The 23,631-nt window shown below is 32.7% G+C and overlaps 2 protein-coding genes across 2 annotated transcripts; one reads left to right on the plus strand and one right to left on the minus strand.

The window, feature by feature from the left end:
* Positions 1-1,154: 1,154 nt before the first annotated feature.
* Positions 1,155-4,980, minus strand: LOC146944774 (structural maintenance of chromosomes protein). Its single transcript, XM_085743104.1, has 5 exons — positions 4,349-4,980; positions 3,327-3,545; positions 2,019-2,120; positions 1,783-1,875; positions 1,155-1,648 (listed from the first exon to the last, which is right to left on the minus strand). The coding sequence occupies exons 1-5, from the start codon at positions 4,901-4,903 to the stop codon at positions 1,463-1,465; spliced, it is 1,155 nt and encodes a 384-aa protein (XP_085599230.1). The 5' UTR covers positions 4,904-4,980; the 3' UTR covers positions 1,155-1,462.
* Positions 4,981-17,834: 12,854 nt separating this feature from the next.
* On the plus strand, positions 17,835-22,785 carry ADA2B (ADA2 2B). The gene is made up of 13 exons (XM_085743120.1): positions 17,835-18,129; positions 18,281-18,336; positions 19,278-19,456; positions 19,940-20,005; positions 20,141-20,266; positions 20,358-20,433; positions 20,781-20,841; positions 20,921-20,979; positions 21,069-21,176; positions 21,297-21,519; positions 21,647-21,857; positions 21,961-22,206; positions 22,301-22,785. Exons 1-13 carry the CDS (start codon positions 18,077-18,079, stop codon positions 22,493-22,495), a joined length of 1,659 nt encoding a protein of 552 aa, XP_085599246.1. The 5' UTR covers positions 17,835-18,076; the 3' UTR covers positions 22,496-22,785.
* The last annotated feature ends 846 nt before the right edge of the window (positions 22,786-23,631 follow it).

A 23,631-nucleotide genomic window follows, 5' to 3' on the forward strand; every position in this document is an offset into this window, starting at 1 on the left:
AGGCTAAGAATGTTAACTAAAATATACATGGCATGTCAGTAACCAATTCCCTAGTAAATCAAAATTATGGTTCGTTCCCTTTTTTTCTCAAATTCTTCACTCCAAATTAGAGATTGCAACCAATCGTCTCCATTGAGCTAACATGTCAAATTCACGGGGTCTCTCATCAACTTCCTTTATGAAATCGTTGAACAATGGTTCAAAAGGTGGATCTAACTCAAATTCCCATGGATCTCATACATCAGAATCACAAATTCGCATGAAAATGACTAATGTGGTACCAATTAAATAAATCAAAAGACCTATTTACACTTTTTTTTAATAAGAGACCGATATGAAACCTGAAATAAAGATAACGGACCAAAAAGTTGTTTAGACCTTTTGTCTTTCATTAAATACACAAAAATGCATTAAAGTCACAGTGACTTTCATGTCACCAAAGTTACTGAATCTCAATCCAAGTTGTACCATTGGAATCCAACCGTAAAATCAATACATAGCTACCAAAAAGGGTTAACCTTCCATTCATGTTCTTGTCAGAGGCCATATGGAATGGTGAGATGAGAGGACTAGATTTATAAATAAAAATAAAAAAATTGATCTGACTTTATAGCCAAAAAGAAAACATATACTTGTAATAAAACATACACCTTTGTGTCGTGTTATACTGAAAGGGAAGTGCAAATGTCATAAGAGGATCAACATCTTAGAGAAGCCTCTTATTTGCTATGGACATGTTCCCTTTCCCTATATAACTGCATCCTGCAGGCTCCATAAATATGGTTCAAGAATTTATCTTCATGTATTGTTGCAATTTTGTAAGATATACTACATCAAAATCAGTATCATAGAACTGCACCCTGTGGTGTAATTCTGGGAAATGGATTTAACATGGTCACAGTTTACACTCAGTCAGGTCGTTGTTGACCATCCGATATTGATTGAACAGCTTAAAAAAAGCATACTTTTTAATCGATAATTTCAATAATACTGATCCATCTTGCCATAAACGCGTGACTGCGCAATGTGGCAACTCGCCAATTGCAATCAATCCAGGTCCGTAGTTTTGACAGACACTTCACTGGTTGTAAAAGCATGTGAATGTGTTTATAACTTTATTATATTAGGTTTATGTTGAATTTTCAAGCATTAAGTTTTTGATTTCGAAATCTTATTCATTGCTCATGTGAACCATATACAAGGATAGATAATTCAATGTTACATGTATTATAAGATACAATACAATGTCCAACTTCTAAAACAGACACGGTATGCTAGCAAAACTGAAAAATGGAAACAAGGAAAAGAGATGAGGAATCTCAACAAGGAACAGTGACCGAAGTTGCTCAAATAACACAGTTAATCAATCTCAGCCATTGATACCAATCAGACGGCTGTCAACTGTAACTGCGTCAACGCAGTTACAGCAGCAAATCCAATTCCATGTTTATTATGGTTCATTCTACCTCCAAGCTGTTTTGCGGTCATCGGATCTTCGACTTGCTTTGGTAGTGATTCCTATTTTGTCGGTGTTATGATGGTAACAGTCTGAACTTTTCGAAAACTTCTGATCGTAAGAGTTAAAATCATCAAGCTCAGGATATACTTTAAGATCATCCTCAGATAAGCTTTCATCCAGCAGAGAATCCTGCAAGAAATGGAAACTATTAGTTAAGAAACTTACTCTAGAAAGTTACAAGAGAAAGACAAGACACTATTTGAAGACTTCTACAGAAAAATGCATAAATTAGTAAGGTGTTAAGCATGAATTTAGTTCGTTACCCTGGATCTTGACTTGTTGGCCTTATAAGGTGTTAAGCATGGATTTAGATCTTTGAGTAATAGGTCATCTGACATGTCCTCAGAGCTAAACTCCTGCATGAATTAGTAAACCAAAATATTTTTCAAATTCAAAGTAATAGAATATTCTATGATCACAACATTCAGAACCATGTGCACCAGCCACTTGCGCTAGATCACGGTGGTAATCACAAAATTCAGTTAAGTTTTATTCTTACCCAAGAGTTTGAAGCATCTTCCCTGCCATGTGCTGGTGGTGTTCTTGGAGAACTTCCATAACCTTGGAAGCCTGTTTTTGTTGAATACTTATCAGCCTTGACCTATCAAACAAATGAAAAAACAATATCAGATTTCTCTGTGGAAGCTAAAAACAAAGGTTTCAATACTCTAGGCATCAATAAATTCAATGAAATAACATAATCATATGTTGCTACAATAAACTCAGATTGTCTAAACTCTAAAATCGCAATTTCCACGCATTCAAACACTCAGCGGCTTGAATAGTGTGTTTGGAAACTTCAACTTCCCCGGTGTCAGCTCACTTTGTGCTATAGCCACAACTACTAGCTTTGAGTTGACCATGTGTTAGGTGCATGCACCGTGTTTCCAAACATATGCAAATTCGTTGTATAAAGATCAGACGATTATAATTTTAAGCTCGATGAATCAGATATAAAAGCTGTTGCGAATTCGATGAAAAACTCACACCAATAACAACTTGATGTGTGGAGCAAGGGATAATTAAGCAACCAAAATCAAAGTGTATGGAACAATTAACACAAGCCAAAAGTAGAAAACAACAGCGAGAAAAAAAGGAAGAGAGAACACAAAGAATTTGTTGACCCAGTTCGGTCCAAATTGACCTAGTCTGGGGGAGAGAGCAGCCCTCCGTTCCACTATATGATGAGTAACGTTACAAAAGAGATTTCAATGGGTTACAAGAATAAGTCTCCCGCCTAATTCTACCCAAATCCCAGCCTCTTCCCGTAACCAAGAGACTCAATCCTAATAGTGTTTCCCAAGGTGAATCAACCTTCAAACCCTAGTTTGTTGCCAAGAGACAAACTCTATACAAACCCTAGTTTGATTTCTAAACCCTTGTTTCAGCCCCCTCTATCTCTCTCAAAATAGTCTGATACAAGGCCTATATTTATAGTAAAAGTAACTCCCATAAAATTGTAACAAATCTGGCCCAAAAATACGTTTCTGAAAAATAACAGCACGCGAAATCGGCCACCGATTTTTCCCAATCGGCCACCGATTTTTCCCGAACAGAAAGCCTCCCAAAAGGCAGCCAAAATCGGCCACCGATTTTCCAAATCGGCCACCGATTTGTACTTTCAGCAAACATCAATTTTGGCCTCCAAACTCCAATTTTGAGTCACTTTCACAACAAAAGCAAACTTGGATTTGGAACAGTCCAATCTTAAGCCTATAACTTCGAACAGCTAACACTGTGCATGGATGACAATATTTTGACAAGAATGAATTCAGAATTAGTGGAATTGCTAGGATGTAGGTTATACCTCTGCAAGATCCTCGGCAAGGCTTTGAAGCTGACCAGTGAGAGAAGAAACCTGCTGTTGTAGAGATGGAATGACCTGTTTTGCTTCTTTCAGCTCCGAGCCTTGCTTCTCTACAAGTTCCTGAAGCTGAGAATTCGTAACATCTGGGAACAAAATTGAACTCTTCAATGACTTGATTTCTTCTCTTTGGTTCAAGCACAAATCCTTCAACTTCTCTACCTGAAAATTCACCAAAGCAAATGTGACTTAAGAGTTAATTTGGACAGTTTCATGAAACCCTTCAGGAACAAAGAAATAACAATAAAAGCTTGCAACAACGAAGAACTCTTTAGTTAGACAATAACTTATTGTATGAGTTAAATTAGCTTCTGCATCTCAAATTGTTCAAATGTTCCCTGGCTAAACTTGTATCAATATATGCTTATAACAATGACCTTTTTCAAATTGAAATTAGTCCCAGTATCTCAATTTTTAACTTCTCCATGGATACTTAGCATGTGATTGGTTTCATGGTAGCAAGTGACAGAAGTGATTCTACACAAAAATTAATCTTAACATGTTTGGATGACATCAATTGAAATTGATTTTTACAAGTGGGAGTTCTAACAAGCTAGGATATGTAGTTTTTTACTCCAAACTTGACTTATGCACAAATTTATTGTTCAACTCACTTTTACATAAATGTATCTAAACATACATCATTTCATAATCAAGTCAATTTTATGTAAATGTATCCAAACATAAATCACTTTGTATCCAACTCACTTTTAACTAAAATCAGTTAAACGAAATCAATTTTTGTTAACAGTGAACCAAACACACAAATCTAAAACTATTCATACACTGCAATCACAAACAATTTCAATCAAAAAACACCATTTCTGAGTTAAGACAATTAGGACCCATCAGATCATAAACATTGAAAAATCAATAATTAATTAACTTAACATTAATTAACTGAAAAATATAAAGACCCATAATTGCAAATCAGATTCAAAACAACATGAACAAAAAATATATACCTCTTTATTCTTATTCTCAATCATAAGCTTAAGCCTCAAAATCTCCTCCTCTTGGTCCTTGTTCACGCTCAGAAGCTCCCTCTCACTCCTCAACACCATAGCAAGTGTCCTAGTATTCCCCTTCACTTCAGTCAAAGCCTTCACCTTCTCTTTCTTCTCAGAACTCCCACTTTTCCCAAACAGCTTCTTCTGCAACGTCGAAAAACCGGTGACCCTTTTAGCATCCTTCTTCAAATCCTTAGCAATAACATCTGAAGGAATAAACAACTTAGTGGTTGTTGTTGTGGTGTTAACTGATTTTGGCTTATTTTGCATGAAATTTTTCACCATTTTGGTTAATGTGGGGTCCACTTTTGTTGTTGGAGCTACGTTGGAGGGTTTAGCTTTGACAATGGCACGAGATGAAGATGATGATGATGATTTGGGGTGTTTAAGGTTCATGTTGTTTAACTCATAGGATGAAGATGGGTCTGAAAAATGTGATGAAGTTGTTGAAGAACGTGAATCGTAGGAACTGTATCTAGAAGAGGGTTTCTTAGAAAATGAAAACGCCATTTGCAGAGAGAGAGAGAGAGAGAGAGAGAGAGAGAGAGAGAGAGTTTGATTTGAACTGAAGAACGAGGAGGGAGTGAAAGACAACGTTAAGGTTTTTGGTTTGATTTAGTCGTAGGATGTTTTAAGATGAGGACACGTGGCAGATGATTAGATAAGTTAGTTTTGGCGCTGTTCTAATTCAAATTTTGTTCATGTGTTATAGGAGCGGCTTGATTGCGTGATATTTTGGGTTGTTATCTTTGGAATTTGGAGATACTAGAGCATCCACAATGGTAGTTCCCTAACAAGGACTCCTTAAATGGACCCCACGTGACACATCACTTATTTATAATTTTTTAATAAAAGTACCTATTAAGGACTCAATGACTCCAATGGCAATACACTAATAAGGACTCCAATGAAAAGTATTTAAATATGTCTCATTATCTTTACATATTAGACAAAAATAATTTATCTATTACTCATTTTTACAAGTGGGACCAAGTAGTACACATTTTATTACTTCTTTATGCAAGTGGGACCAAGTAGTACATATTTTATTACTTCTTTATGCAAGTGGGACCAAGTAGCACACATTTTATTACTTTTTTAAACGTGGGACCCGTTAGTTACCCAGGAGAGAGAGAGTCCTTATATAGTTGTCCGTTCCTTAACGGGGACTCAATTTTTCTTCCTCCAATGGAGGGTCCTTAACGGGGAGTGGTCCTTGTTAAGTAAGGACCCCCCATTGGAGATGCTCTAAAGTTATAAAAATGGAAGTAGTACCAATCAGCCAGCTAGTGATGTACTGTTTTCTTGTTTCTTTATTGACTTATTCTTTTTCGAATCTTCACTTCCTATTACTAGTACTAATGTTCATGCATTAAAATCTTTCCTAAATTTCCTTTGGGTTAATTATGTTTTCGGTCCCTACAAAATTGCGACCTTGTAAGTTTAGTCCTTACTTAATTTTAATAGCATTTTTAATCCCTACAAAAAAAAATTTACTTATAATTTTAGTCCCTACTAAAATAAATTTTGTTTAATTATCCTTAAACTCTTAAATTTTTTAACGATTCTTTTTATACAAGTTTAGAACACTATGAATGGTTCATTTACTAAAATCTATAATTTTTTAACATGAAATAAATTAAATATGAATTTTTTAAAACGACAAACGTTTAAGATATAAGTAACAAAAATATGGATGTAGAAATCAAATTTTTGCGATATTTTTTTCGGAGGACCTTTTAATAACGTTCTTAACACGCCTGTAAAAAATTGTTGAAAAACTTAAGAGTTTAAGCATAAATTAAACAAATTTGGATTGAGTAAGGACTAATATTGAGTGCAGAAATTTTTTGTAGGGATTAAAAATGCTATTAAAAATAAGTAAGGACTAAACTTACAAGGTCGCAATTTTGTAGGGACCAAAAACATAATTAACCCATTTCCTTTTAGAGAAAGAAAGATTAAGATGGTTTTTTTTTTTTTTGATAGAAGATTAAGATGGTTTTGATGTAATGGGTAAATCAAATTATGATAATTGATTTCATAAATTAATGTACTAATGAATCAAGTTTGGGAGTAGCTAATGTCATAATCAATTCGAAAATTGATTTTGAGAAATTGAGTCAAAAACCCTTGAAGTGGTACTTAGACTCTTACTGTTTGTTTGGATGATTAAAGAAAGTGAAAGGAAAGATTGTTGAAGGAATGAAAGTGAATAGAAAGTGAGTGGAAAGTGAGATGATTATTTAGTTGTTTGGTTTGAGTGATAGTATGAAGAAAGTGAAAGGAAAGATAGTTATATTGTTAGTAAATTGACATAAATATCCCTACATAATAGATATAATATTTAAGTATTTATTTATATAATTTATAGATATAAATAAGCAGCTTTCTCAAAAACAAGTAATTTATAAATGGGGGCTGTTAACTTGCACCCACCTAAAAACACTAAGGTGCAAGTTAACAAGCTGCACCTACTAGTTATTTACCAAAACACCCATGTTTTTCTATTATAAACAAATATTATTTATGCTATTTACAAAAATGTCATTTTAATTAAAATAAAGTTTAATAGAGACAAAATGGTGTTTTAGTAAAGTACAAGTAGGTGCAGCTTGTTAACTTGCACCTTAGTGTTTTTAGGTGGGTGCAAGTTAACAGCCCCCTTTATAAATATATTATATTATAAATTAGAATTAAAAATGGTAGATTGAAGTGACGGTTGAGAGAAGCAATAATTAATTAAAGGAAAAAAATAGCATAAATAATATGCTTCAATGCAATGTCCATTTTGTAATTTCATCACAATGGCCTGCATTCCCCATGTTTCCCTATACTTTCCATCCACAATTGAGCAGAATCATTTTTTGTTGTGGGACCCAGCTATCTGCATCCTTCCTCCCCTTTTTGAGGTGGTTCCAAACAATGGAAAGATTCCCAATCCTTCCACTTTCTATCCTTCTTCAATCTTTCCTTACACTTTCACTCAAAACAAACAAGCCCTTAGTTGCCACTTTTACGACAAAATCCTTAATAAAAGTATTTCCTCTGGTCACTATTATAAGCAAAAATCAAATTTTTATGTTCACTTAATAAATGATGTATTTGGTCTATATTACTGACCAAAGGCATAATTTATTGAATGAACTTAAAAAGTTGTTTTTTGCTTATAATAGTAACAGGAGGGAGTATTTGGTGTGCAACCGATCTCTTACGAACGTGCTTCCTTTCTCATTACCCTTTGTGGTCAGTCGTCCTATAAGCACAGAGTGTTTGCTTTAAGCCTTATTGTCTGGTCCTACCGAGTTTTGACTCAGTTTGAGATCTTTAAGACCCATGCACTTAATCAGTTTACTTGAGAAATAATTAGTTTTCTCTCGCTCGGTTGTCCCAGTCTTCGCCTAACCTTTCACCCGTTGGGAGGTATCATCGCTTTAACCTTTAATCATCTATCTCCCGATGTCGCCTAACATGACAATTATTTTTGTGTAAACAAATGGCTTTATGTGTTGCATTATCAGCTAGTCCTTGAGTGATGAAATGTTGCGACATAAATGAAATAGTTGCGCGTGAACATTTAGGATCACCTTATGCAGTTTGGTGAGTTAGGTGGGTTTTCCAAAAACTCATGTGTGGGTATTAATATTATATGGATTTCAGTGCTTTGTGTCATCTGGAAGGATGGGAATGGAAGGATCTTTCAACAGAAGAGTCATCTTATTTAGGCTTTATGCGAAAAGATCAAGTTGCAGACTTATTGGTGGTTAAAGGCCCCGTTTGGATTGGCTTATTTTGAGCTTATGTGGGCTTATCTACTCCCATAAGCCTTTTTAAAGGTGTTTGGGTAAATAAATAAAAATAGCTTATCGTAGTTTCATAAGCTGCTTATGCCATATTTTAATAAGCCTAAATTTTCAGCTTACCCTCCGGCTTAACAAGGAGCTTATGAATTTATGTAATCTCCTTCGATTCTCTCTGAAACCACTTTTTCAAAACATATATTTTAATTATAATGTTATTATCTTTGGCGGTGCATGAGTAACAAAATTGCTATATACTTATCTTACTAAAGTAACACACGTAATTAAGTTTTTTTTTTTTTAAGGAAGATTTTTATTATTTTTTTGTTAGGTAACAAAATGAAACTGAATAAAAAAAAAAACAAACTTAACTTATCTTTTTTGGTAACAAACTGTATTTTAATATCTATATATTTTTTTAAGATTGATTATACTATATATATATATATATATATATATATATATATAATTAATATATTATATTAATTATATTATTCCCTCAAAAAAAAATTAATATATTATAATATTGTTTTTTACAACTTGATTAATTTTATCAATTTTTTTTTGATAATTGTGGTTCGATTCTTTGATTTTTTTGTTAAATTAAAAATATTTAAAATTTCAATAATTGCTTATGTAATGTCACATCCAAACACTTCAATTTATGTAAGTACTTTTTAGTGTACATATCCAAACGTAAATAGCTTATTGAGTATAAGAGCTTATGATGTAAGCTCTAGTGCCATAAGCTCTAATGCTATAAGTATCAATATAAGCTGTTTATCCAAACGGGGCCAAAATCGTATATGTTTTATTCAATTTTGATTATCTTATTTGGAGGCAGAATCCTTTGTTCTGCTTAAAAGCAGTTTCTTAATTTCTTTCTTCTATGTTGTTGCGGTTTCGGAATTTGTAATGTGAACATTTCAAATTGTTAAGCTACCCTGGAGCATCTTATGCTTGAGGAACTGTTTTCAGTTATTAATACATTTTTTTAGCTTCTTACAAAAATATCATCATTGCATCGTAAAAGTAGAAAACTAGTCATTACAACCTTTAATTTGCCTTGCTATAGGTCAAAATTTAAATTCCTTGTTGATTCACGTCTCAATGGTAACCTTGATCTTCTCAACTAATTAAGTGATATTCCTTTCTAGCCATTATGGCTCCTTATTATAAATAACTTCAGTTGATAGTAATATTTTACCTTGATATTTACTCGTGATTTACTAAAGTTGAAATGGTAGCAAGGTTATTTATGTAACTTACTTAGTATAATACCATATATGAATATATGCTGGTGCGAATACCATCAAATCTACAAGTGTATCCATTAAATAATGGATACCACTGCCCTTCTTGATGTGGCTACCACTCTTGGCTTGCTAATTTCTACTTCTGAAGCTCCATCAGCCCATGTGTTCTAACTTGAAGATTTACGCATCACTTTTAGTAAGAAAGCTTCAGTTTACTCCGTTTTCACAACCACTAACTTGACTAGCCTTGATGAATTCCCAGGTGTTGAGAATAATGCATTCTTGCAATAGCGGTTTAGCAACTTCTTTGGTTGCACCGACTTCATGGGAGTAGTTCAAGAATTGGAGTTGTATGTTGCTTTGTTACATAATATAGAAAGCAACAATGTAGAATGGGTTTCTTTGGTCTACCGATCTTTCTTTAATATGTCGGATCGGTCGAGCAAGGAAAAAAAGTATTTTCAAACCATTAGAGGCCTCAAATGGTTTCTTTAGCTTTGGATTAGGCTTTGTTTTCCTGAGTTCCTCCAAAAAGGTTTTTAAACATGTGAAGGTCCTAACTGAGCATTCCATGTGGGAGTCGTTGATCCCCTATCCCATTGCTCCCGTCGATATTCCAGGTGTATCTCGTCGTCTATACTGTCTGCAACGTCCAGCCATGGGCGGATCTGGACTCACAATATTAGTGGGGCAAAAAAAATCCGTCAAATAATTAAATAATACTAAATTTAATAATGACGTTACAAGAGATCGATCAAATGCTCTAGCAGAATACCCGTGCATATGGACGTTAAGCCTGTTGCGCTTTTTTTTTGGAAGCAAGTCGCAATTGCGTAGAAATTTAAAAAAAAAAAAAGATCTCTGTATTGATATATGAAGAAAAATATAGACAGATAAACAAATTGTACAAAACATTATTTATGTATAAATACGAGTAAAAATATAGATATGTGTATAAATTAAAAATAAAATCGATCCCCGTATTAATATATAAGTTAAAGTATAGACACCTGTAAGCATTAAAAAAAATAGGTTTTTGTATTAATATATGAGTAAAAATATAGACACATATATAAACATAAAAGATGTTTGTATTAATATATAAATAAAACTATAAAGGAAACTAATAATAAAAAAAGTAAAAAAAAATTGGTGTGGCACTTGCCACACCATGCCAAGTTCAAATCCGCCCCTGCGTCCAGCCAATTGGGCCCCATACTTTCAAAGAATTGTGCTCCAATTTGGTTCCTGCAAACAATTGTTCATTCTCTGTCTCCTTTAGTTGAAAGTGTAGTTCGGGAGAACTAGGGGAGCATCTTAACTTGCAGGGATATATTATTCAGCTTAAAACCCACATGTTGTAACAATAAGACCTTAATCGAGGTATGTACCCCTGTGGCTCGACAATTTGAACATCATCAACATATACCTCTTATCAATGAATCAACTTCACCTATGTTGACCAAGCCAACCTTGGGATAAAAAAAATGCACTAGATATCACCTTAATTGGTTTAAGCTGCAAAGCTCAAATATGGAACTACTTAGCAATCATCCTCGAGAAATAGTTGCCTTCATTGATTTGGTGGCTTTTACATAAAAGATGTCATGTACGTTGTTTTTACAAGCAAAGATTTTTTATGACAACCTGCTTTGGCTCATTCTGGCACATCGTCCCTAAAGACTAAATTTGCCTGAAAAAGCAAACTTTTTTTCTTGACAACTCATATACCAAGTGAAAATCATTAGATAAACTTCTCTTTATGATTCCTCTTAAACTACTGATTCTCTATTTTCTTGAGAATATATCCTCCAATACTTCAAAGAGCAATATTTTTCTTCTGATGAACCAACAACACGATCGCATACTCATTTATCTTCCATTCATGAAGAACTAAACATTCATGATGAGGAATCAACAGGGACGAATCTATTTGTAAGATATTTGGGGCACGTGCCCCCACTTACTTAATTTTTGCATTGGTAGTTATCTAATAAAATATGTATTTTCCAACTAAAAAAAATTAAATATTGCCCCCATTAAATTAGTTACTTTTTTGTGTGTACAACATAACTCAACTAACAATACCCATAGTGTTAGATTGAACATCCTGATTTGAGATACTGTAGTTGTGCATGTGAATTTCAAGTGATATTTATCGCTTTGCCTAATTTTAAAAGTATTAGTAAGAAAGAGAAAATCTATTATTTCTCCAATAAGTTGTCCTTGTGCACTATATAAATATATTCATAGATGATCTTTGCCCCACAAATCGAAATTTATGGATCCATCACTGGCAATGAGATAAATATTTTGGTGATGATGGCTCCGATTCACCGACCCCTCTATTTATTGAAGAAGATCTCCAAAGAGCAGAAGAAACATTTCAAGGGGAAATTCCAACAAACGTTGAGGAAGTTGAGACCCTAAATTGCATCTGTTTGGGTCCTATGTTCTAGTGCCTTCTCCTCAACAAGCAGTATAAACAGTCGGCTCTTCTAATTGGTGATATTTCAAGGAGCTACCTACATTTCAAAAGTCAACAAGACCATGCTGCTAGTGATCTCGTTTAGATATAACCATTACAATCGAGCAAGGTGACTTTTAAGAAAACTTATAATGATCTTAATAAGGACGACAAATTGAAGTTAATTACATGACCATCGCATTGGTAATAAGACAACACAATATTAAAGAATAATTAGAGAGGATTGCCGTTGAATCGACGTAACTAGTTAAGAAGTTAACTTCAGCCAACAATCGTAGAAATAGAAGGATATAGGGCCCGTTTACAGATTAAAATAAAAGTGATTTTGACATAAAATAATTTAGAGATTATATTTTAGAGATTTTGTGAAAAATCAGAATCTATTTTGCATTTGTTTACCCTAATAAAAATCACTTTTTTTAAACAAATAATCTAGTTTGTTTGGATACAACTATATAAAAGGGATTTTTTGTTACAAAATTAGTTCAATTTTTTAAATCATATTTTCTCTCTCCTCTAAAAAAAATCTATTTTTTGAGAAGCTGCTCTTAACAACTTCTCATTTAAAGCTGTTTTTAGATTATTTTTAGATTCTGATTTTTTTTAAAATCTGTAACAAACGGATGCAAAACTCTTAAAAGTGATTATTTTTTTTAAAAAAGTGATTTTTTTCTTAAAAAAACTATAACAAACGAGCTCATGATAAACAAGGACTCCATCTCCATATACACTGATGTCGCTTTTGAAGCCTTTATTGGACTAGAAAACAATTTTAGGACCTGTCTAGCACAAGCCAAAGAATCAGCTATTGATGCTCCTGTCCATATCATTTAAAGCAACCTTCTTCCATCCCTCCATCATTATTTTCTGATGGTGGGGATCTTGGAGACCTGATGAAGGAGGCTCGTGGAGGTAATATGTCTTAATATACAAATCAATATATATATATATATATATATATATATATATATATATATATATATATATATATATATATATATATATATAGGGTTATGATAGATGACACCTTTTATGAAGGTGTCTTTTATCAAGTTACTCTATGAGCATTTGTTAAAAGACACCAACTACTTTTTATGAAGGTGTCTTTTATCAAAGTTATAACTAAAAAGGGAAAATCACACCTTGAGGTGTGACTTGATAAAAGACACCACCAAAGGGTGGCTTGTAACATAACTCATATATATATATATGTATATATATATGGGGCTGTTAACTTGCACCCACCTAAAAACACTGAGGTGCAAGTTAAAAAGCTGCACCTACTAGTTATTTACCAAAACACCCATGTTTTTCTATTATAAACAAATATTATTTATGTTATTTACAAAAATGTCCTTTTAATTAAAATAAAGTTTAATAGAGACAAAATGGTGTTTTAGTAAAGTACAAGTAGGTGCAGCTTGTTAACTTGCACCTTAGTGTTTTTAGGTGGGTGCAAGTTAACAGCCCCCCGCTGTTAACTTGCACCCACCTAAAAACACTAAGGTGCAAGTTAACAAGCTGCACCTACTAGTTATTTACCAAAACACTCATGTTTTTCTATTATAAACAAATATTATTTATACCATTTACAAAAATGTCCTTTTAATTAAAATAAAGTTTAATAGAGACAAAAGAGTGTTTTAGTAAAGTACAAGTAAGTGCAGCTTGTTAACTTGCACATTAGTGTTTTTAGGTGGGTGCAAGTTAACAGCCCCCTATATATATATATATATATATATATATATATATATATATATATATATATATATATATATATTTATGTTACAAGCCACCCTTTGGTGGTGTCTTTTATCAAGTCACACCTTAAGGTGTGATTTTCACTTTTTAGTTATAACTTTGATAAAAGACACCTTCCTAAAAGTAAGTTGGTGTCTTTTCGCAAATGCTCATAGAGTAACTTGATAAAAGACACCTACATAAAATGTGTCTTCTATCATAACCCATATATATATATATATATATATATATATATATATATATATATATATATATATATATATATATATATATATATATATATATATATATATATATGGGTTTGCTAGAACACACCCACTAGTTTTTATGTGGGAGTGTTTTAGCAAGTTACACCTTAAGGTGCATTTAACTATTTTTTAGTTATAACTTGCTAAAACACACATTCTAAAAAATAAGTGGGTGTATTCTAGCAAATGCCTATAGGAGTTGCTAACATACACCCACTTATTTTTTAGAAGGTGTGTTTTAGCAACATTCACCTTAAGATGTATTTAACAACTTTTTAGTTATATCTTTGCTAAAACACACCTTAATAAAAACTAGTGGGTGTATCCTAGCAAACCCCTATATATATATATATATATATATATATATATATATATATATATTTTATTGAAATGTGTATATTAAATTTAATCTTTAACTATTTAATAAATTGTATGCACAAAATTTAAGACAAAATTTATTTTTTTGGGTTTCTTAACATGTACTCTAAGGACATACACCCTCCAGTCACTATTAAAAGCAAAAATTTATATTTTACATTCATTCAATTAATGATGTATATGGTCTTTATTATAGACCAAATACATCATTTAATGAATAAATCTAAAATGTTAGCTTTTGCTTATATTAGTGACCAGAGGGTAAGTTAAAGATATGAGTCGGTAAATATTCAAGTGGACATCCTCATGATACTTTAAGGGCACTTGAAATTCAAATGGACCATGAGGATGGAGCTCCGGCTGCCAATATTACTTTTGTTGTTAACATTCTCATTCTAATACCCTCGCTACCACTCATTCTTCTATTGGGTGAAACACATGTGAGTCTCACCGCTTTATACGAGATTCATTTCTATTGTATACTAACCATATAAATTTCATCGAATAAAAGAGTGCGTGTTAAAAAGTAAAACTCCATCGTGAAATTTCTTTATACCTGAATTTTTTCATAAAAATTAAAACATACTCCCTCCGTTCCTATATCTAAACACTCATTTGATTTTATTTTTGTCCCAAAATGTAAACTCCTTTTCAAATTACTAGATGCATTTATTACTTTTTTCCTAAACATACCCCGAATTAATACTACTAATTTGTCTTGAAATATGAATAGTCAAATTTATTACACATACCAAAGAACAATTTGGTAATATTAATACACAAAACAGACACATTAATTACACTGACAACTTTTCTTAAGAAATGTGAAAAAAGGAAAGGGGAATTACATTAAGGGACGGATGGAGTACATCTGTTTTTTTTATGAAAACTAAAAACAAAATTTGTTATATCTTACCAAAAATTTATTTAACTCCTACAGAACTAATTTGAGTATTATTTTGGGTTAATATTGTTTTACTTCCAGTAAAACTAATTTATTTTTTAGTGAAAAACTAAATTGGATAATTTGGATCGCGATATAAAAGAAAAACCCAAACTGAACGAAATCCAGTTACACTCAGCAACCCAAACTCAACTAGTTTCACAAACTCAAACCGAAACATCCTCGTTTCTTTGTCGCAATTTTTATTTATTTATTTATTTATTTTTCTTTATATAAAAATTTAGGGTTTTTGATTTTTCGTAAACAAAAAAAAACTTGAAAGATAAAATTTTCACTTACCCTTTTCTTGAATCGTGATTTTACTTCTCAACAAACTCAAATTCATTGAGGGTTTCACTCAGAAATTCAATGGGTCGTTCTCGTGGTAATTTTCATCATAACGATGATGATCCAAGCCAAAGGTTTGATTTTTATTCATCTTTTAATTAAAATAAAGTTTAATAGAGACAAAATGGTGTTTTAGTAAAGTACAAGTAGGTGCAGCTTGTTAACTTGCACCTTAGTGTTTTTAGGTGGGTGCAAGTTAACAGCCCCCCGCTGTTAACTTGCACCCACCTAAAAACACTAAGGTGCAAGTTAACAAGCTGCACCTACTAGTTATTTACCAAAACACTCATGTTTTTCTATTATAAACAAATATTATTTATGCCATTTACAAAAATGTCCTTTTAATTAAAATAAAGTTTAATAGAGACAAAAGAGTGTTTTAGTAAAGTACAAGTAAGTGCAGCTTGTTAACTTGCACATTAGTGTTTTTAGGTGGGTGCAAGTTAACAGCCCCCTATATATATATATATATATATATATATATATATATATATATATATATATATATATATATATATATATATATATATATATATATATGTTACAAGCCACCCTTTGGTGGTGTCTTTTATCAAGTCACACCTTAAGGTGTGATTTTCACTTTTTAGTTATAACTTTGATAAAAGACACCTTCCTAAAAGTAAGTTGGTGTCTTTTCGCAAATGCTCATAGAGTAACTTGATAAAAGACACCTACATAAAATGTGTCTTCTATCATAACCCATATATATATATATATATATATATATATATATATATATATATATATATATATATATATATATATATATATATATATATATATATATGAGTTTGCTAGAACACACCCACTAGTTTTTATGTGGGAGTGTTTTAGCAAGTTACACCTTAAGGTGCATTTAACTATTTTTTAGTTATAACTTGCTAAAACACACATTCTAAAAAATAAGTGGGTGTATTCTAGCAAATGCCTATAGGAGTTGCTAACATACACCCACTTATTTTTTAGAAGGTGTGTTTTAGCAACATTCACCTTAAGATGTATTTAACAACTTTTTAGTTATATCTTTGCTAAAACACACCTTAATAAAAACTAGTGGGTGTATCCTAGCAAACCCCTATATATATATATATATATATATATATATATATATATATATATATATATATATATTTTATTGAAATGTGTATATTAAATTTAATCTTTAACTATTTAATAAATTGTATGCACAAAATTTAAGACAAAATTTATTTTTTTGGGTTTCTTAACATGTACTCTAAGGACATACACCCTCCAGTCACTATTAAAAGCAAAAATTTATATTTTACATTCATTCAATTAATGATGTATATGGTCTTTATTATAGACCAAATACATCATTTAATGAATAAATCTAAAATGTTAGCTTTTGCTTATATTAGTGACCAGAGGGTAAGTTAAAGATATGAGTCGGTAAATATTCAAGTGGACATCCTCATGATACTTTAAGGGCACTTGAAATTCAAATGGACCATGAGGATGGAGCTCCGGCTGCCAATATTACTTTTGTTGTTAACATTCTCATTCTAATACCCTCGCTACCACTCATTCTTCTATTGGGTGAAACACATGTGAGTCTCACCGCTTTATACGAGATTCATTTCTATTGTATACTAACCATATAAATTTCATCGAATAAAAGAGTGCGTGTTAAAAAGTAAAACTCCATCGTGAAATTTCTTTATACCTGAATTTTTTCATAAAAATTAAAACATACTCCCTCCGTTCCTATATCTAAACACTCATTTGATTTTATTTTTGTCCCAAAATGTAAACTCCTTTTCAAATTACTAGATGCATTTATTACTTTTTTCCTAAACATACCCCGAATTAATACTACTAATTTGTCTTGAAATATGAATAGTCAAATTTATTACACATACCAAAGAACAATTTGGTAATATTAATACACAAAACAGACACATTAATTACACTGACAACTTTTCTTAAGAAATGTGAAAAAAGGAAAGGGGAATTACATTAAGGGACGGATGGAGTACATCTGTTTTTTTTATGAAAACTAAAAACAAAATTTGTTATATCTTACCAAAAATTTATTTAACTCCTACAGAACTAATTTGAGTATTATTTTGGGTTAATATTGTTTTACTTCCAGTAAAACTAATTTATTTTTTAGTGAAAAACTAAATTGGATAATTTGGATCGCGATATAAAAGAAAAACCCAAACTGAACGAAATCCAGTTACACTCAGCAACCCAAACTCAACTAGTTTCACAAACTCAAACCGAAACATCCTCGTTTCTTTGTCGCAATTTTTATTTATTTATTTATTTATTTTTCTTTATATAAAAATTTAGGGTTTTTGATTTTTCGTAAACAAAAAAAAACTTGAAAGATAAAATTTTCACTTACCCTTTTCTTGAATCGTGATTTTACTTCTCAACAAACTCAAATTCATTGAGGGTTTCACTCAGAAATTCAATGGGTCGTTCTCGTGGTAATTTTCATCATAACGATGATGATCCAAGCCAAAGGTTTGATTTTTATTCATCTTTTCTTATTATTGTAATTGGGTCATAATGTAATTGAATTTTGCACAATTTGTTTATCTAAATTTGATTGATCATAGATACAGTAAAATGCTGTGGTAATTTTGCTAAATGATGCTTTCAACTATATGTGTAGGTCAAGGAGAAAGAAGAATGCTGCAAGTGGAGATAATTCAGAATCTGGAGTTGCAGGTACTTTTTCAACTATCATGTACCATTGTACTTGGTTAATTGTATAATGCACTATGAAATTGTACTGTGTAACTGCACTATGGAGATATTGTTTCTAAAATTTAAATTTACTATGTTTACAAATCAAATAAAAAGTGAATAGATATAAGTATAATGAGAAATGTTGTATATTTCGAATGCGAAACACGTGGCCGAACACGGTGATTTCCATCCAAGTTAAAGTTTATATTTTTCCATCTTTAAATATTATTTATGTTGTTTAAAAACCAATTGCATGTCGCCACCTTTGCATTCATCGATTTTGTGTTGCTTGCTCTTCGTAAGGAGTAGCATAGCTCTTAGTATAATATATATTCGTACCATATAAGTCTTTAACTTTAGTGTATTATAAAATTAGCCTGTGTTTGTTTCCACGTTGGAATTGTCCACAATTTGTAGCTTAGAAATCATCACCGTGGAATGTGTGCCAGGATGCGAGAAAATTGTTGCTGACACGTTACCAGACAAGCACTTCATGTGTACATGTTCAGTGGAGTATATGTTTGTAGATGTTGTTTTACGCTTCACTTTGACAATTTGTAGCTTCGAAATTATCACCGTGGGAAGTGTCGGGATGCGAGAAACTGTAACCGTATGTTTGGATCGAAGTGTAGGTTTGAAACGGAAATCCAAACATCCCTTAAATTACATTGTCATCTACCGAATACAAAATTCTTAATATCTTTCCGTATAACTGAATAAGTTGATGTTGACAGTTGTAATGGCAGGCCTGTGGAGTGTTTGTTTGAATAAAGATAGTGAACCATTTTTCGCTAAAGAATGAAATATACTATAACAGTGATTGTTATTTAGAGCTTCAATTGTCTATTTATTGATTTATTTAAGATTCATTGATATTGTTGAATGTTTGATAATAATTTTCCTGGTTTTTTGTGAGTCAGGTCAAGGAGCAGGTGAAGCGAAAAGGGCTTTGTATCATTGCAATTACTGTAATAAAGATATTACAGGAAAAATCCGTATCAAGTGTGCCATGTGCCCAGATTTTGACTTATGTATTGAGTGCTTTTCTGTTGGGGCTGAGGTGACACCCCACAAAAGCAATCATTCTTACAGGGTCATGGTGAGTAACCATTACTTTCAAATGTTTTCCTTTGATGTCTTATTAAACATAACCTTTTGATCAATCGAAAGGTTATACAGTAATTATCCTGCTAGACTGCAGGTTGATCACTCTGAGTTTAATTACAGGATTAATCATTTAAGTTAGATTCGAAATTATCTGATACTGTTTTTTTTATCACGTTGAGTATAAATCATATTTAAAATAATTTATGTATCTGCCAAACCGCTGTTATGAAAATTGCATTACCACTAGTTTCGCCGACATTGTTGTTATCATTGCTTTGTTTCTCTATCTATAAGAGAAACTATTTGGAAAGATTTAGAGGTTAACGAGTTGGATCCAAATATGGTTTATGATAGAACATTATGGCGTAATTTGATCCATGTAGCTAACTCCACTTAGTGGGATAAGGCTTGGTTGTTGTTGTTGTATTGCTTTGTTTCTCTATATCAGTTTTTTAATACGGTTCCTTGTTGTCAGGATAATTTGTCTTTCCCTCTCATTTGCCCAGACTGGAATGCAGATGATGAAATTTTGCTTCTAGAGGTACTTGGTTTAAATTAATTGCCTAGGAGTAGCGGTGAATTTAATATGATAATATGATAAAGCATTATATTTGGTGTTGAAGAAGAAATCTACTATTAATATCTGACTTTTCTAGCAACAAATTTTTGGTTTTAGGGAATAGAAATGTATGGCATGGGAAACTGGGCAGAAGTTGCTGAGCATGTTGGAACAAAGAACAAAGAAGCATGCATAGAACACTATAGGAATGTGTACTTAAACTCCCCGTTCTTCCCTCTTCCGGTATGTCAGGCTTTGAATGAAGCTGCAATCAGTGCTTATCATATTCGTTTATATAAAGGTATTTTAAATGCTGACCATTCTTATTTACTAGGACATGTCTCATGTTGTTGGGAAAAACAGAAAAGAACTTCTTGCCATGGCGAAAGGGCAGGGTGAGGACAAGAAAGGTTTGTCTCAATACACAACATCACATTCATTAGTTTCTGTAGTTTTTGGGGAAAAAATGATTTCACTTACATAGCATACTGTTATAAATCAGGAATGTCTCATTTATCACTTCTTTTGGATAGATTTATATTGATATACTGTATCTCCAAACAATAAATAATAATGCCTCATTTATGTTGCTGATAACTGCTAAAATATGTTTCGGAGAATAAATTTATTATAATCTATGATTCTATGGCTTCTGATTTTTCGCTGATTGGTTGGTTTTTGTTTTGGTCACATTTTTATTTTATAAATATTGGTCACATTCTTCTTTATAAATACTGGTTACTTGTGATTGTAACAGGACTTCCCATGGGAGATCTTAGCATAAAGGAAGAATCACCCTTTTCTCCATCTAGAGTCAAGTAAGGCTGTCTTTTTTTGTACGCATTAACTCTTTCCATGTTCAATACCATGTTGATTGACTTCTAAATGTTGATTCAGAATGGAAGATTCCAACAAATCTGGTTCCACTGGCCGTTTGACTTCTAATATGAATTCAGGTAAGCTAAATAAGTCAATAGCTAAGATGTATACAACAATTTCCCAATTATAATTTCCTTTCAATCTCTATATTGTTTATATATTGTAGGGTCAGATTCTGGGCCCTCAGTCAACACACATGCTGCAGCTAGTGCTAACCAAAAGGCATCCAATAAAGGGCGGGGGAAAGGTGGTCCTGGAATTGTTAAAATGGAAGGTGTGCATTTTATATTTGGTCATAAATCCCAATTGACATTACACAATGCTGATTCTTTGAGGAAATTCATCTCATGACTTTACATTCTGTATTTTATCCTAGTTCTTTTGTCATTGACAGATTCTCCAATGGACAGAGATTTTGGAGGAAATAAGCCAAATTCCTCAAGAAATGAAGGCCCTTCTTTGGTTGAAATCAGTGGTTATAACGCGAAAAGACAGGAATTCGATCCTGAATATGATAATGATGCTGAGCAATTACTCGCCGAAATGGAGTTTAAGGACACTGACACTGAGGAGGAGCGAGAGATCAAACTTCGTGTGCTGCGCATTTATTCAAAAAGGTAAACAACCATTTTAGTTTTATAGGTTTCTTTTCCTGAGTCATCCACACTCAAAATCATAAACAATAATGGTATTTGTTGCATAGTATTGCTCACGTTCCTATCTTTAAATTGAAAAACGTTGCAGGCTTGATGAAAGAAAGCGCAGGAAGGAATTCATACTTGAAAGAAATTTGCTTTATCCAAATCCATTTGAGAAGGATTTAACACCCGAGGAAAAGTCAATATGCCGGAAATATGACATGTTCATGCGCTTTCATACTAAGGAAGAGCACGATGAGTTACTCAGAACCGTTATCTCTGAACATAGGACTCTGAAAAGAATTCAAGAGCTTAAGGTTTGAGACATGGATGCCATTAAATTCTTATCGACATTCCTTTTTTTTTCTCTACTTGGAAAATTGAACAGTCATCTCTGACATTTGTTGAACATGATCGCAGGAAGCTCGTGCTGCTGGTTGCCGCAGTTCAGTTGAAGCAGATAGATATCTGGCGCATAAGAGAAGAAAGGAATCTGAAGAAAGTGCTTGTAGAGCGAGAGAAAGTGCTCATGTGGTCCCGAACAATCACGGGGTTCCAAATGCATTAATGTCTCCAGACTCTGCTGGTACCAGACCTGCAGGGTCAAGTTCTGTCAATGAAATGGATGCAACTGGATACTATGGAGCAGATTTACTTTCTGAAGCTGTAAGAATAATTTTCTTCTGCCAAGTTTGCATTCTAAAACTGTACATTGCTTCTTATTTTGTTTTCTGAAACCATCGGCTGTAAATTCTGCCAGGAGAAACGTTTGTGCTGCGATTTAAGGTTGCCTCCAACCGTTTATCTGAAGATGCAAGAGGACCTATCTGTACAAATGATTGCTGGCAACGTCTCTTCAAAATCTGATGCTCATCAAATGTTCAAGAATGTGGATACCATCAAAATTGACAGGGTGTATGATATGCTCATTAAGAAGGGAATTGGTTCATCCTGAGACCTCTCTTAATCTATTATTCTGTTTTAGGACCACATAATAATCATAAAAATAAAATTTAGGTATATATCAAATTATAACATTTCTAGAAACTTTTTAAGTGTTGTATCATGCTTTGGTAATAGGTAAAGTCAGATATAGTAGGATATATATTCACAGTTAATCATGCTTCTATCAGATCTTTTTAATCCACCGTGGAGTGGATAGAAGTGATTAAAGTATTTTTGCTTTTATGAATAGAATGACTTATTTGCTAAGATGTTGTTTTTGGGGGACCATCACCCTTGGAAGATTTGTTGCACATTAGCTGTTTATTTTTTAATTTTGTTTTACCTGTGACAAATGTATGTGTAAGTTCGAAAAGCATAAGCAGCAAGTGTTTGGTAGATGTTATCCCCAAGTACCAAACTGCATTAGGTGTTCATACTTCATAATCTTATTAGTTCTAATCTTATGATACACGAAGCTTGTCTCAATGAGATATAGAAGATTTTGTTTTATCTCTATATGTTGCGCGATTATCCTTTGGCTATGCAAGTTTGGTTGCATACGGTTAAAATTTAGGGCAGGCATGAGTTTTTTCATTCCAAGTTGGGAGATTGGTTAATGAATACTAGGCTTCTTTGTTAAGGAGAAGGGTGCTTAGGAATGACATTTGTATTCAACAACACATTTTCTCAACCATCTAGAGCGGAATTAAATCAGAGCATCAAGTTATTTTAGAGAATTCAATTGGTTACTTGGAAATGAAGAGCATATAGACTTCTGGTATGATTTTATATAACCAGTCAGTTCAATAGTAATACATCAAAATCCTCGCTACCTACATCTAACCCAAACAAAAATAGAGCAAAGAAGAGAAGAATGATGATGGAGGAACATCAACAAGCTTGAATCCAAGTTCCAATGACCTCCAATGGTGAAAATTAGCTTCTCACCTATTTCTCTCTCTACCAAGTGATGCTCGCCTAGTGACTCGAGGTTGCTTCAAGTTGAGGGAAAAACCAGCTGGTCTTCAAAAGTCATTGACATCGTCTTATTTCACCGGGTAAAGTGTTACTCGCCAAACGAGCGTGCTTTAAATTTTCTCCCTGGAACTCTCTGGAACTACTCACCTTCACCTCACCCTGGCTCGC

The sequence above is a fragment of the Medicago sativa genome, chromosome 2 (genome assembly GCF_051527215.1).
Source record: "Medicago sativa cultivar Bolivia chromosome 2, Bolivia_mono, whole genome shotgun sequence".
Lineage (NCBI taxonomy): Eukaryota > Viridiplantae > Streptophyta > Magnoliopsida > Fabales > Fabaceae > Medicago > Medicago sativa.